Genomic DNA, 13763 nt, shown 5'->3' with positions numbered 1-13763 from the left:
TACTCCCTGATAGAGTTTTAACTCTCGAGCCTTTTTTTGAGGTGTTGATCCATAATCTTGTTATTGAGGTGGCTTCAAGTTATTTCTAGATTGCCACTTAGCTGGTTTTGGGCAAGTTACGCTGGTTTTCTTTTATTGTTTGTCACATCTTCCTGGTCTTATTTCTTGAACTGTAATGTGTTTTGGTCAAGAAGTTTCTCTGGTTGTACGTATGTTTACTGTTTAGTACAGTAGTGTTACAATCTTAATTACATGTACAGTATGTAAATAAACGTCTGTTTAATATTAGCATAATAAACCAATTCTAAACTTCCTAGTTTTAGCACCTGGCAGATGCAGAACTGTCGGTAGAAGGAGGTTGTCTTGAGCCCACCTCACCAGAAGACTAGCATAACCGTTTGAGAACATGTTAGTATTTGGGTTATACTGACACTAAATTCAATGGGAAAAATCTTTCGGTTCATTGGAAGCAGGATTAAAAAGAAAATCTGTTCTGAAGAGCATTGTTAATTCGTAAATGGACAAAAGAATTGTAGTATTTACAGAGGGGGGTGTAATTCTTTATTCTGTGGCAAGTCTGGTTTGTTGATGCAGTGTTGAACCTCCAAAATGTTGCCCTCAATTTTTCTATATTTTTTTTTTCTCTGAATACAGATTGAACCAAGTACGCAGTGAAATTAGGACATAATTGTAACAGGCTGTATTTTAGGCCACTCTGAAGGATACTAGACTTCGGTGGAGCTATTTGGCTGTTCTGAGAATCAGTCTCAAAGATGCAGGGTTAAAGAGCGTTTTGAAAATATGGACCGTGAAGAATTTAATTCTGTCATAGTAATATCAACTTCCTGGATAATTGCAGTAGTTATAGATAAAATATGTCTTTGGGTTTCTTGGCAAACTTTCTAGTAAGAGGAACAACAGAATTGCTTGCACTGGTGTGCTAATGGCAAGTCAGTCTGAAAAATGTTTGAAGGGAAAAATATGCAAATAGGGTATTCCACTGAAAATATGCATGCAAGTTGAAAAATTTGGAAGAAAACACGTATATGGCACAAGCTGATTAGAAAGAAGGAAATGGCATAAATTATTCTTTTCCTCCAGACAACTTGTATTAACGTTTAAGTCACGTTGTGTCTATGTATCTTTCTCATTTCTGTCCTGTGTTGCTGTGACACACTACTTTATATCTATGCTTTGCGCTTTAAAAATATTTAGCGTTTGTTTATGCATCAAAAGCACTGCTGACACAGTGAATGTGGTAGAGATTTTCAGCAGGAGTGGCCACACTGGTGGTCTGAGCAGGACAAGCTAAGCCAGTAGAACATGGCCCACATCTGGGGCTTTAACCTCACCAGGAGTATCAGCAAGGGGCGTAATAGTGGTATCTTGGATTGCTTTTCTAAACATTTAAATAGTGTGTTACCACTTTATGGTGTAGTCCTAATCTTTGTCAAGTGTTGCTGGTGTACTTGCTCAATTATTGCCTTCAAAATGTGTAATTTTTGTACGGCTTCCCCGTGACTCTCCGTGGGAGCCTTGCTAACGGACCACAGAACTGAAGTACATAAGTGACAAAAGTAAAACAGCTGGAAATGCACAAATCTCTTTTTAAAATATCATGATAGAAAATATTACTTTTAATAGTAGAATAATGTTTTAATACAATCCCAGTTGATCTTGTTATTTACAAAAAAAAAAGAGCTGTATCCTTAAAATAGTTTTTTTCCAGGAGGCAGGTTTAATTCATTCATTCTCAGAAGACATTTAAGTTGTAGAAAGTCTTAGCAATGTGAATTTTGAGTGCAAAATGTTGATAAGGCACAACCGTTCTATTGTACTTTAGTGAAGCGGCAAGATCACCCTTCATATAATTATGTCTGTTCACTGGCTTTAGCTTATTTCATTTGTAGATCTTAAGATATGGGCATAACACGTGCAACTAGTTCTGACTACTGCTTCTTTCTTCTTCCCCATTCCTGGTTCTTCTGTGGACCCCTTTGGTAGGGCATTCCTGGATAGCACAGGATTTATTTTTTTTTTCTTGATTTATTTGGGTGGGTTTCTTGCTTTTGTGAGGGGGGGTGGGTTTTTTTGGTCTCTGTTTAAGAGGAGGTGGTATCACGATACCTATCTCTCCAAAATATGTAGTTTTCTTGGAAGAAATGAGGTTTTGGGGTAGATGAAAGCAGCTGGGTGAAGTGACTGAAGTGATTAACTGGAGCTGTTGCTGCCCTTGCATGCCGTTTCTGTTTGTATGTTGAAAACATTTATTTCTTTGTTGGGGGAGGGGGAGGGTTGTGTGTTTAAGTGCTGCTTTCAAGTAAACTTTATCAAAAGTCAGATGCTGTATTTGTCACTATTTTTCTTTCTCTTAAATGTCTCTCATAAATCTATTTGCAGCTGGGTCTCGGGCATCTTACAGCAGCCAGCATAGCCACCTTGGCTCCGAGTTAAGGGCACTGCAGTCTCCAGAGCACCATATAGATCCTATTTACGAAGACAGAGTTTATCAGAAGCCCCCTATGAGGAGTCTCAGCCAGAGTCAGGGGGACCCTCTGCAACCAGCACACACAGGCACATACCGCACTAGTACAGGTAGGTGGATGTAACTTGCATGATTGTCTTTTTATGAGATATACCTTATTCTTCAGTACTAACTCTTCTCCTCTTTCTGATGTGATAAACAAAATGTATTATGTGCTTGCCAGTCAAATAATGTGCAGATGGCAGCTATCAATAGAACGCCAAAGACAGGCACAGAGCAGAGAAATATTTAATGTTGTGCTATATGTACAGTAGGTTAAGCTAATTTGGGGAAGGGGCTTACTCATAAGGAGAGAGAGAATATTTTTATTAATCTTGTGTATTGTCTTTGAGGAAAAACTTGTTGTCTCTGAAGAAATTGCCAGCTTCCTTTGCTTGCAGATGTAATTTGTGTGTTGCAAAGGGACTGCAAAGTTCCTTCCACATGAAGCTAAAGGATTGTTCACTCGCTTCTGAAGTGAATCATACCTAAACGCTCCTTCCTGTCTCCTGCAGAGGTACGCTTAGGTATAGGTACACAGACATAAAATTGAACTATGGCATAGAGAGAAGCTGTTAGCATCGCTGGCTTGTCCATAAATAATAATGATTGTCCATGAAATGCGTTGGTGTACAAGTCCTACTTGCAGAATGTCCTCTCAACCAAATGAAATACAGCTGTATGTTGGAACCCACAAATAGATCACAAATCAACAGGGATATTTATGGTATTTAATGCACAAAATAATTAGAGTACATAAATGCTACAGCCAAAATAGCCTAAAGCAGATGTAGAAAGAACTTGCCTTAGGAATTGTAAGTATTTCTGGTGTTTTATCTTTGCTCTGTTTATCAAAGAGGGAAAATTATGTCCATTCTCAGATCACTCCCATTTTCATCAAGGAAAAGTTAAGTGTACTTTTTGGAGCAAGATATTTTGCTTTCTTTTAATACTTTATTTTTTTATTTTTAAAACCATTTCTCCAAGGGCAAAGCTGGCAGTTTTTGCATGTCCAAAAATTTCTGTTGCTTTATGCAAGTTCTGAGTGTTCAGAGTACAGGAGAAAATCCTTAAAAAGAAGTTTTTCCACAGGATTCTCTAGTTAAATACCTGTAACAGCTTTATACTTTTTGAAGAACACTATTACACAATTTCCTTCCTGTTAAAGAAACTACTGTAGTATATGTTTTTTGTGGAATCATACGCGTATATGAGAAAAGATTTACTCTTTTTTTTTTTTTTTTTTTTTTTTCATGAAAGGGACAAGTCCTCTGCCTAAATCATTGAGCAGCAGAGGCAGTGACAGTGATCAAAGCAGCTATTTATATTGAACTTTAAAGCCCTGTGTTCCATGTGTGGCCACCTCATATTTCCTATATGATGCTCTCTTTCCCAGTCATGCCCTGAAGAGGGTTTCTTGTTTCACTTGCAAAATATCCCTTGGTTCTCTGTGCTGAAGTAGCAGGCTGTCCTGTGACTGTAATCTTCGCAGCACATCCGTAAGGAAGGAAACCCTGTCAACATAGATCACAATTATAGTGAATGAAACGGGGACGCAGGATGTTCATGGGTAATACCTGAAGATGGGTTCTCAGAAGGGAAAAAAAAGATACGCTGATTTGGGGTAGCAGAAACGGGCCCTGTGAAGGTGAATTTTGTTTTGCCGTTAGGCGTACGGATTTGAACATTGCCCCAGGCTCTTTCCAAAGAACGACCCCATCGGTTGGGTTGATCCTCCCTCGCTTTCCCCCTCCACCTCAGTCATCAGGGTCAGGGGGGAATAAAAGCAGATGGATGCGTGCCAGGCCAATTACTCCGTTGCTCTGTCGATAGCTGTTAGCTGCGGATGCTGTCAGCCTTTCGCACAACCAGGCTGAAGAGCTGTCAGTGCTCAGAGGGAATTTTGGGCTGGATCGGATCAGCTCTGGGACTCCTCCTGCCTCTACCACAAATGCTCGTAGGAACATTTCCTTTCTGATGGAGAGCATACTTTTTTTTTCTCCCCCTCAAATTAGCAGAAAGGAGGGGAAGGAGTTCAACTGAAGTTTGGCACGTATAGCTTTTTATTTCTTCATTGGTTTGTCGTGTTTTTTATTGCAGGACTGAATAGCTATTTGGTGTAAGATATGATAATAAGATATGAGAGATGTAGATTGCTGTGTACTCCTTGAAGATACGTGCCAAGGGTTCATGGCCTGTAACTTCTGTGTGCATGAATTGCACTGGGGTGGGAGGGGGTGTGGGGAGCTTTAAGACTTCAGCGTGCCCCTTTATAGACCATAGTTGACATTCTTTTGTCTATTACAACAGTAGCTTTAATCATGAAGGTAGTGCATGCTTCTCCACATCTGATGGAGAAAAAAGGGAAGGCAAGCTTACACTAAGGGCTTTGTCCAAAGCATGTTTTGGGTTTTTTTGCTGTGCAGCTACCATTGCCTATTAGAAACAAAAATTAATGCTAGTTATGCTTGCAAACCATTCACTTTTGTATTTGGTTTTGGTTTTGTGTTTGGGGTTTTTGGGGGTTTTTTTGCTGTTATTTGTTTTGTTTTGTTTGATTTTGTTTTTTTAAGGAGAACTTTCTTCCTGAATTTGAAAGCTTCACTTAATTTGGAAGATTGACTTACAGAGTAGAATTTTTTTTTTCTTTTTTTTAATATACACATCACCTCTTTCTATTTTGTGAGCTCTTAAATACTTATTACATTCAGGAATGTTTACACAACTAAGGATAAAGCCCGCTCAGTCTTTCATCCTCTAGGTGAATCAACATTCAGTGAGCAGAATTCAATAAGCTAAAATTTCTCTACGGGGTAAACTAAATTAAGTTTGTTCAATTTACTCACTGTTTTTTGGGTGATGGTTTTGGTTTGTGGGTTTTTTTAACTTTCGTATTTTCCTTGTATTTCACTCGTGAATGAAATGCATGACAATAGTTCTGCACCTGGGGCACTGTAGAAGATAAGATACAAAAAGTAGGAGCTTACTGACCCTCTCACTTACTAGCATAACTTTAGATAGGGGCAGGATAGATTCTTCATTGCTTTGTGGTTTAAATTATGGCCAGGTGTGTTACTGTCATGCTGTCTAAGCTAAAAATAATCTTCCAAACTTGACAGCAGTAGCTGCATAGGCTTTTTTGGTTGGTAGCTTTTACTTAACAATCCCTTTTGGTCTTCAAAGGGTAATGCCTTCTGTCATATAAAAAGTACCAGCCCAAACTTTTGTGCTAAAAGTAGCAAGAAACGTGAAATTCTACTTTTGAAATGGAAATTCACAAAAGATGAGCTTGGAGGGAGTACTCAGACATAATACAAATAATGAATTAATTTACTTACTGAATAGCAACTTACAACTTATATTTGTAACCCAACTAAATAACACTAGTAATTTTTGTTCAGGCAGGTGTGTTACTTATTTTCCTTATAAGCCTAAAGGCCTTGCATTATTAATTTAAATACTAAGTTAAAGATAGTAGAGAGAAGCTTATTTGGTGGCATGTTTACATGAACGCCACTGGAATTTGAAGAGGGCTATTATGACTTGAGGGAGGAAGGATTACCTTTCAGCCAGACTCAGACACAGAATCGGCAATCGCTCGCTTATTTGCAGAATTAGAAGTTTGGACTAGGGATTTAGTCCGTAGTTATTGGTATTTACTTCACACTGAACGTGAAACAAGTCCAAGCAGGCAAAATCTTGCTATTTTGCAAGCCAGGGGTTTGTGTAGTTGCCTTGAGAAGAAAGCAGCTTTGCTGCTCAGGTTCAGAACATGCAGAGCACTCACGCTTTAAGCGCACTCGCTGGTTTCGGGGGCTGCGGGTGAGTATCTTTGTCCCCGGCCTCACCCAAGTGGCAGGGATGAACCAGCAATTGTGCACCGGAGGAGTGACCCTGCCCTCCTCAGCTCTGTGAAGGACATACGCATCTCACTGGCATCAGGGGAACCTTGACAGCCTTGAAGAAAGCTTAAGGATTGCCTCGGGATGCACAGCCTGAGAACGGTCTCTGCCTCTGGCCCCCGAAGGTCACCATGGGGAAGCCCTCGTGGCACAACTCAATCGTGGGAAGTCTAGCAGCTTTGCATGGTTACGTGGCCAGTTGGCGTTAGTTTTGAGTGCTGGGTGCGCAGAGCTGAAGTGCCTCCTGGATGAAGACAGGGCACACAAGGCACTGAGGACTCTTCTGTGCTTCCCAGAGAGAGGAGGAAAGGGTTAGGAAAAGGAAGAGTAGGGTCCATAGCTGATATTGCTGAAATTAAAAAGAGGATCCTGAAATGAAAGATTTATTGAAAAGGGGTTCAATAGTGAAAGGATAAGCAGTCGACGTTTGCATTGCCTCTGAAGAGTGGCTTAGTGCAGGACTCAAAGGGTTTACCAAGCATGCTCTTGCAATGGGTTATCTGTCAGGAAGCGTGTCTGGCGCAGGGGCACTCCTGCAGCGCTTCTCGTGCTACCTCCAAAGCTGCCCGACATCCCTGTGTGTGCGGGCGGTTGCCAGGCTGCCCTCCAGCTTCTCTGATGGCCTCTTCTCCTTCAGGTCGGCTCTCCTCGAGGTTCCTGCTACTGATGCTTGGTTGGTTCCACCAGTGCACCACCACCTCTGAAGGTGTCTGTTACCAAAAGCTGTGCTGCCACAGGCCTAGGTGCCGTGGTGGAGAGTGCTGATCAAAAAGAAGAGACCTGTGAAATTCATGATGGCAGGTGCAAACCAGAAACATGGCTCTTGGCAAGCCGGGTTCCCGTGCAGAGGGAGAGCGCTGTCAGGAGAGCTGCAGAGAGTCAAGTGGGCTCCTTTTCAGAGGGAAGAGTTATCTGTTGCTTCTGGCCATGGTTTCTGTTCAAGCACTTGCCAGCAGCCAGGAAAACTATTTCTTTGTCCTGTAATGCAGCTCAGGAAAAACTGATGAAAGTGAGAATTACCGTAGTGTTTCTGGACAGATGCTGTCCTCCTCCACCTTCCTTCCCACTCCTGCCTGGTCCTTCATTTGTTGAAGGAAAGGAGTCTGCTCCGAGGGATGCCTTATGTCAAGCGCTGCTCCTAGTTATTTGTAACGTTGTCTTTCTCCTGTAAAAGTGTGACCCACCAGCTCCTTGCCTCTGCCCTGCCTTCCCTCTGCTGCCGGCATGGTGGGGCAGAGACCTCACCTTGCTCTGGGAGGGAGAGCCGCTCTACTGCCTGACGGCTCTGCCTTGCCAGCGGTCTGTGGGAACAGTAACAGCTGAGTAGGTGCACGTCAAATTTTTTTCATTTTTTTTTTCAGTTGAGATTTTTACAGCAAGTATGGAGAAGGGTGTTGCATGGACTGCTTAATGCTGCTTCCAAATACCCAAGTACTTTATTTGCTGCCTGTTTTTTTTGCTGGTCCAGCTTAGGCTTTCTTTAATTCTCAATGTTTTGATATGTCTCTTAGCTCCTTTGTTGTCCCATACAAATGGAGCGCGAGGCTACAAAGGTTGCATGGATTGAGCCAAAGTACATCATCTTCACAAGATTGTAAATATTTGTCTTTATATATCATAAAGTACTGGATATGTTTGATATTTTTAGGAGGAATTATTTAGGAATTACTTATTTAGGATATTTCAAGGAGGAAATTTTTTTCATATTGTGAAGCAGTTTTCCAATATTTGAAAAATTGGCCATGTGAAAAAAGCTAGACATCCCTATCCTATAAAGTGATTTATTCTTTCAAGAATACCTAAGCCTGCTCTATTGCAGTTGTGTGGCATCACAAATGGATAGTGGCTTTCTGTGTCTGCTTGTACAAATAAACTGTTCTTCAACCACTTTTCAGGGTTTTAACCTTATACTTTGAAGCTTTTAAGTTTTTGGTTGGTTGATTTTTTTTAATTTTTTTTTTTCCTAGTGGTTATGAAGTAGTTTATAACAGTATCATAGAATAGTTTGGGTTGGAAGGGACCTTTAAAGACCATCTAGTCCAACCCCCCCTGCAATGAGCAGGGACATCTTCAACTAGATCAGGTTTCTCAGAGCCCCATCCCACCTGGCCTTGAACACTTCCAGGGATGAAGTGCCTCTCTGGGCAACCTGTTAGAACAGGTTGGAACAGGTGAGCACTGGAGTGCCTCACCACCCTCATTGTAGAAAACTTCTTCCTTATAGCTAATATGAATCTACCCTCTTCTAGTTTAAAACCATTACCCCTTGTCCTGCTATTGCAACAGGCCCTGCTAAAAAGTTTGTCCCCATCTTTCTTATATGCCCCCTTCAGGTACTGGAAGGCTGCTAGAAGGTCTCCCCGGAGCCTTCTCTTCTCCAGGCTGAACAATCCCAACTCTCTCAGCCTGTCCTCATAGGAGAGGTGCTACGGCCCTCTGATCAGCTTCGTGGCCCTCCTCTGGACTCGCTCCAACAGGTCCATGTCCTTCTTATGTTGGGGGCCACAGGGGTGGATGCAGTACTCCAGGTGGGGTCTCACAAGGGCAGAGTAGAGGGGCAGAACCACCTCCTTTGACCTGCTGGTCACACCTCTTTTGATGCAGCCCAGGATATGGCTGGTCGCCTGGGCTGCGAGTGCACGTTGCCAGCTCACATCCAGCTTTTCATCCGCTGGTTACCCCCAAGTCCTTCTTGACAGGGCTACTCTCAATCCCTTCATCCCCCAGCCTGTATTGATACCAGGGGTTGCCCCAACCCATGTGCAGGTCCTTCTACTTGGTATGCAGTATTTAGATGCTATTTGAGAGTGGGTTTTTTTGAACTTTGCTTTGAGAGTTATCTTTTTATTAGTTCTTTACAATACCTTATAGCAAGTAATCCCTTGTTAAGCTGTTCTGTTTAGCTGTTTCAAATCACTGAAGTTGTCCAGGACTTAAATACGCTGAAAGAAATTTAGAAAATCAACACGGCGTTCTTATGTTGAAATAGGACTGTGTAAAAATGACATTGTGGGACTCCAATTTTAATGGCATGATGAGCCCCATATAGAGGGCTTGGTTCACAGCTTTCTACACCTGCAAGGTGTGCAACCGTAACTTCAGCTCTGGGAGTGAGACTCTGAGTTTGAGCCTTGCACGTCACCAGTGGCAGATTCCGTAGGACAGTTTATATCCCCACAGCTTATAGCCCCACAGCTCTCTCTTCCTTTCTCAGGTTGTTAGTATTGCTTCTCAGCATAGAACTGGGATTTAGTTAACCAGATGTATCAGTTGTCATTCCATAGACTTCAGATTAATGTATAAAAGGAATTTTAAGGGGGTTAGAGGAAAAAAAAAGTTTTTTCTGTATACATGCAATTTTTTTTTTCTTTAGTTCTTAGAGTGAGCATCAATGAGTATATTGGTATAGTTTACATTCAGAGCAGCATCTAGCTGTTAACGAAAAGCTACTTGTTACATGCTGTAACATCCTCGTTACATCCTGTATTACAAATACTTCATTTGAAAGTAAAAAGGAGAACTTTGGTTTCAAATATATTTTTTTCTTTATTTGGCTTTAAAGTTGTTAGTTCAGGCAAAAAGGAGGAGCAACAGAAAAATCAGCTTTGACTTGCCCCATTTGGATTAAACCTTTTGTCCATTATACTGCTTCTCGAATCTGTATTTATTCAGTCCTGCAGTGCAATAGGTTATAAATACTAAACATCACTTCTTTCTGCTTAGGTTGTGGGGTTTTTTTCTGGTTGGAGGACAGGTTGGTTTGTTTTGTTTTTGGTTTTGTCACAAGCTGATGTGCTGTGCAGAGGCATACTGTGATGCCACAGCTGCAGATTAATTGAGGATCATGCTGGTAAATCACACAGCATGGAGTTCTGGCTATAGGACATAATGTTTTCAGGAAAATTAAAAAGAAAAATTATTCCTACCACTGCATCTCTATTAGTTCGGTAATGTTGTGATAATAGACCTGGATTCCTAACTGACATCCACTTGATAACATTGCTTTGGGAGAGAGAATTATAGGAAACAAGCAGGGAACAAATCTTCAGTACAAAGTAAATTGAGCACAAAATACCTTAGCGATCTGCATAGTGAATAACAAATCGCCTCAAAGCAATGCAAAGTCATAATCCCATTTCATTCGACAGATCCGGGGTGTCTGGTATAGCCTTATCTGTGTCATATTCTTGTGTATATGTCTTTAGGTTATTCTTTTTCTGGGTACAATGAGGAAAAATTAAAAAAATCTATTTCCTTCCTATAAAAATTTTGGCAGGAGTATAGTAAAAGACGTTGTTGTCAGCTTTGGTGGTGTCCAGTGGTTGCTGTAAAGCTGTGGACAAGAGCAGTGAGAAAGAGAGGGAAGTGACAGGAGGAGAAAACCCTGCAGAACTACCTTTGTAATCTGTGAGCAATATCCCCCTTACAGCGGAGAAGCATTTCTCCAAATAAGATATTCATGGCTTCAAAGTATTGAGCCCATAGTTGGGTTCCATAGAGAAATCGTACCCATCTGACGACAGCCCAGATTTCACCGTCGCTCGGAACAGAAACCTTTTAAAATGGTCAGTATCCACAGCCTCCTTTCTTGGTCCTGTGAACAAGATACCTCTAGGGGCCTGTGGTTTGTATTTTCTAATTCTTCTTCCCTCTTTTTTAATAGAAGGATGACTTAGAGCATGTCTGAGCTTCTCAGATGTCCCTTGACTTTTGCCACCTATTGAGGGAGAAGCGCGATTATAAAATCTTGGTCAGGGAAGTACATACCCTGTAAATCTCATCTGCCGCTACTGGGAAAACGCAGTGTCTGCTCTGTGCCGCAAACTATCTGTGTATTTATCATCTGTTTACCATACAGGGGTAGTCTCGGGTTAAAGCCTGGTCACATTAGACTTTAGTGATGCAGGACTATGTCCATTCTCTTTTATTTACTTCAGTGTTGTGTAGAAATACGAGGTTGTCATTCATGAAATAAGAAGCAATTCAAACACCTTTCATAAATCTCCGTCTTGTAAATCTTTTGCTGAACAAAACCACAATGCTGTGCCTGAGGTAACTACCCAGTAATGTCTTCAAGGCGATTAATGCTTTTGTTAGGGGATCATGCTTTCTGCAGCATTATATTTAAAGGCACTCTTAAAAATTGCCAGCCTGTTGTTATTTTTATTTTTTTTTAACTCAAGCTGTAATCTTTTTTATATAAGACTGTCTATTTTTAGAGATAGTATCTATCATAATTTCAGCAGTTTATGCGTAGGGCTGGAGTTTTTGTGAGTACAGCAAGTATTCAAAGATGTTAGCTTTTACTATAATGGGTCCAGCAACTTTAAAACTATCATTTGCAGAAGTTAGGTTAATATTTAAGGAGTACATATCGCATGGTCTGGCACTGGAATACAAATGGGGTTAACTTAATAGTAAAATAACTCTACTCCAGAGTGGAAACTATTAATTAAAATAGCTGAAGCTCAGTAAGGTGTTCTAAAAAAATACCAATTAATAGCCATTTTATTACTTAGAGTTATAGCATACTAAATAGGGAGAAGTCAAAATCTGAAGGAGAAGACATCCATGTCCTTGGTGGCTGTAGCATGATGCAGTGCAGTCTGTTAATCCGTTTTTTGTCTCATAATATTTGTACATTTCTTTATAATAATTGTGACTTTCATCCATGTGTTCTGTTTTATGTTGGCCAGCTGGCAGGAAACTTTTGACAGAAAGATTTCAAGAGAAGGTGAATTTGGAGTGAAAACAGAAATTTAGTTGCAGTAGGCTAGTCTACGTGCAGTAGTACGGTCTGCGTGGTTTTGCCGTGATCGGGTTTTATAATCGTTGTGGTCATTATGTCCCACGTGCACAATGTGAAACAAAGAGGAGGAAAGTGATGTGTGTGTCTTGTGTAGTGCCATTGCTCAGGGTTGAATTTTATCTCCAGTGAGGAAACTGGCATGATGAGTTTTAGTATCTCAAATTCTGAAGGGGCAGTTGCTTTTAAGGGCCTTGGCAGTTGTTACTTTCTCTGTTTAAATGGCCATGTAACAAGTGAATTAAACTGCATGTTCTCCCCAAATTGAGGGATGCCACTTGGAGACACAAGAGACAATCTGAGAAAAGGTCTTGGCATAACACCTTTGGCAGCCAAAGTTGGCATCCAATTATCACATTTTGTGGATGCACCAATTTTTTTGTGCAGAGCAGCATCAGTGACAAGTGCTAGAAGCTGAGTCTGAGACTGGAAATTGCATGTATTAGTGGAGATTAAAATCTGGCAGACTTAAAATTCAGTCAGTTCTTGGACGTGGGAAGGAGTATTACATTTTTTAAAACTGAAAACTTGAAAAACATGGCTTTTGCCCTGTTTGGTTGTAAAGAAGGAAGGAAGTCACTCCTGCCTTGAGTCAGAGTTGGGAATCTGAGGTAATTAAAACTATGTAGTTGCTTGTGGAATCCTAATATCTGCATAAAACCTCGATGTCCCCTCAGATTACATGGATTTCAAAATGATGCTTTGGCCATGTACAGTTTTGAGATACAGGCTGTGTTACCGTGATGGACATGCTGTAACTCTGGAACCTGATGGTGAAGGACGACTGGAAGGAAGGATGCAGAATTTGAGAAGGTTGTGGGTGTGGGGACATGAGGTTGGGTGCAGCAGTGAAGCCTTGTGACAGTCCTGGCTGTGGAAGAGGCTGCGTGCAAGCTGTGACATCAAGTTTCACTGAAGTGCATCGAGCACAATTGCAAATAAACTTTGATCGGAACTCATTCATCTCAGGCACCACAGCTATTGAACTGAAATACAAATTTCTAAGATACAAACTTTGTCACCTTTGCTGCTCACTGAATTACTTGTCTACATATTTCTTCATTAAAATTCGCTTTAGAGGTACAAAAATCCTTATAGATGACCTTATTCATAAGGTATGTCTTTGCTTCCATTGCTAACCCTAATGGAGCTAGGTGATTTCAGAATCATACCAGCTAATTACATACTTGAACCCATAAATAAAATAATTACTAATAAAGAAATGCCAAGTCTAAATTGGTGATTAAGAAAGTTATTCCGTACGTTAAGGGTTAGGCAGTGGCAGTTATACATCCTCCCCCAATGGGACTGTTCAATAAAAGAAAAAAATCTAAAACATGCAGTTTAAACAAAAAATAAGAGGAAACTAAAACACAGCCAATGTGAGAATGTGCAAACTGAACTGGAACAATATAGACAAAAGGAACCTTCAAAGTGACCAGGTACCAGCTGTTCTGTAAATAGACGACTAGCTCAGAAGCTGAGGAAGCGGTATTTTCTTTCACTGATTCTTTCTGCGTTACGGAAAAGC

The 13763-nt window shown here is 40.8% G+C and overlaps 1 protein-coding gene across 6 annotated transcripts in view; it reads left to right on the top strand.

The window, feature by feature from the left end:
• The window catches only part of CTNND2 (catenin delta 2), a 691690-nt gene that overhangs the window by 417049 nt on the left and 260878 nt on the right, over window positions 1-13763 (top strand). For all 6 annotated transcript variants that reach the window (XM_054816775.1, XM_054816773.1, XM_054816771.1 and 3 more), the window contains one exon: window positions 2401-2595. In XM_054816775.1, coding sequence (XP_054672750.1) covers window positions 2401-2595 — 195 coding nt within the window. The remainder of the gene's footprint in view (window positions 1-2400; window positions 2596-13763) is intronic.

Source organism: Grus americana, chromosome 2, assembly GCF_028858705.1.
Source record: "Grus americana isolate bGruAme1 chromosome 2, bGruAme1.mat, whole genome shotgun sequence".
Lineage (NCBI taxonomy): Eukaryota > Metazoa > Chordata > Aves > Gruiformes > Gruidae > Grus > Grus americana.
Note: the sequence above shows the minus strand (reverse complement) of the source record. Positions and strands in the feature narration are given on the sequence as shown.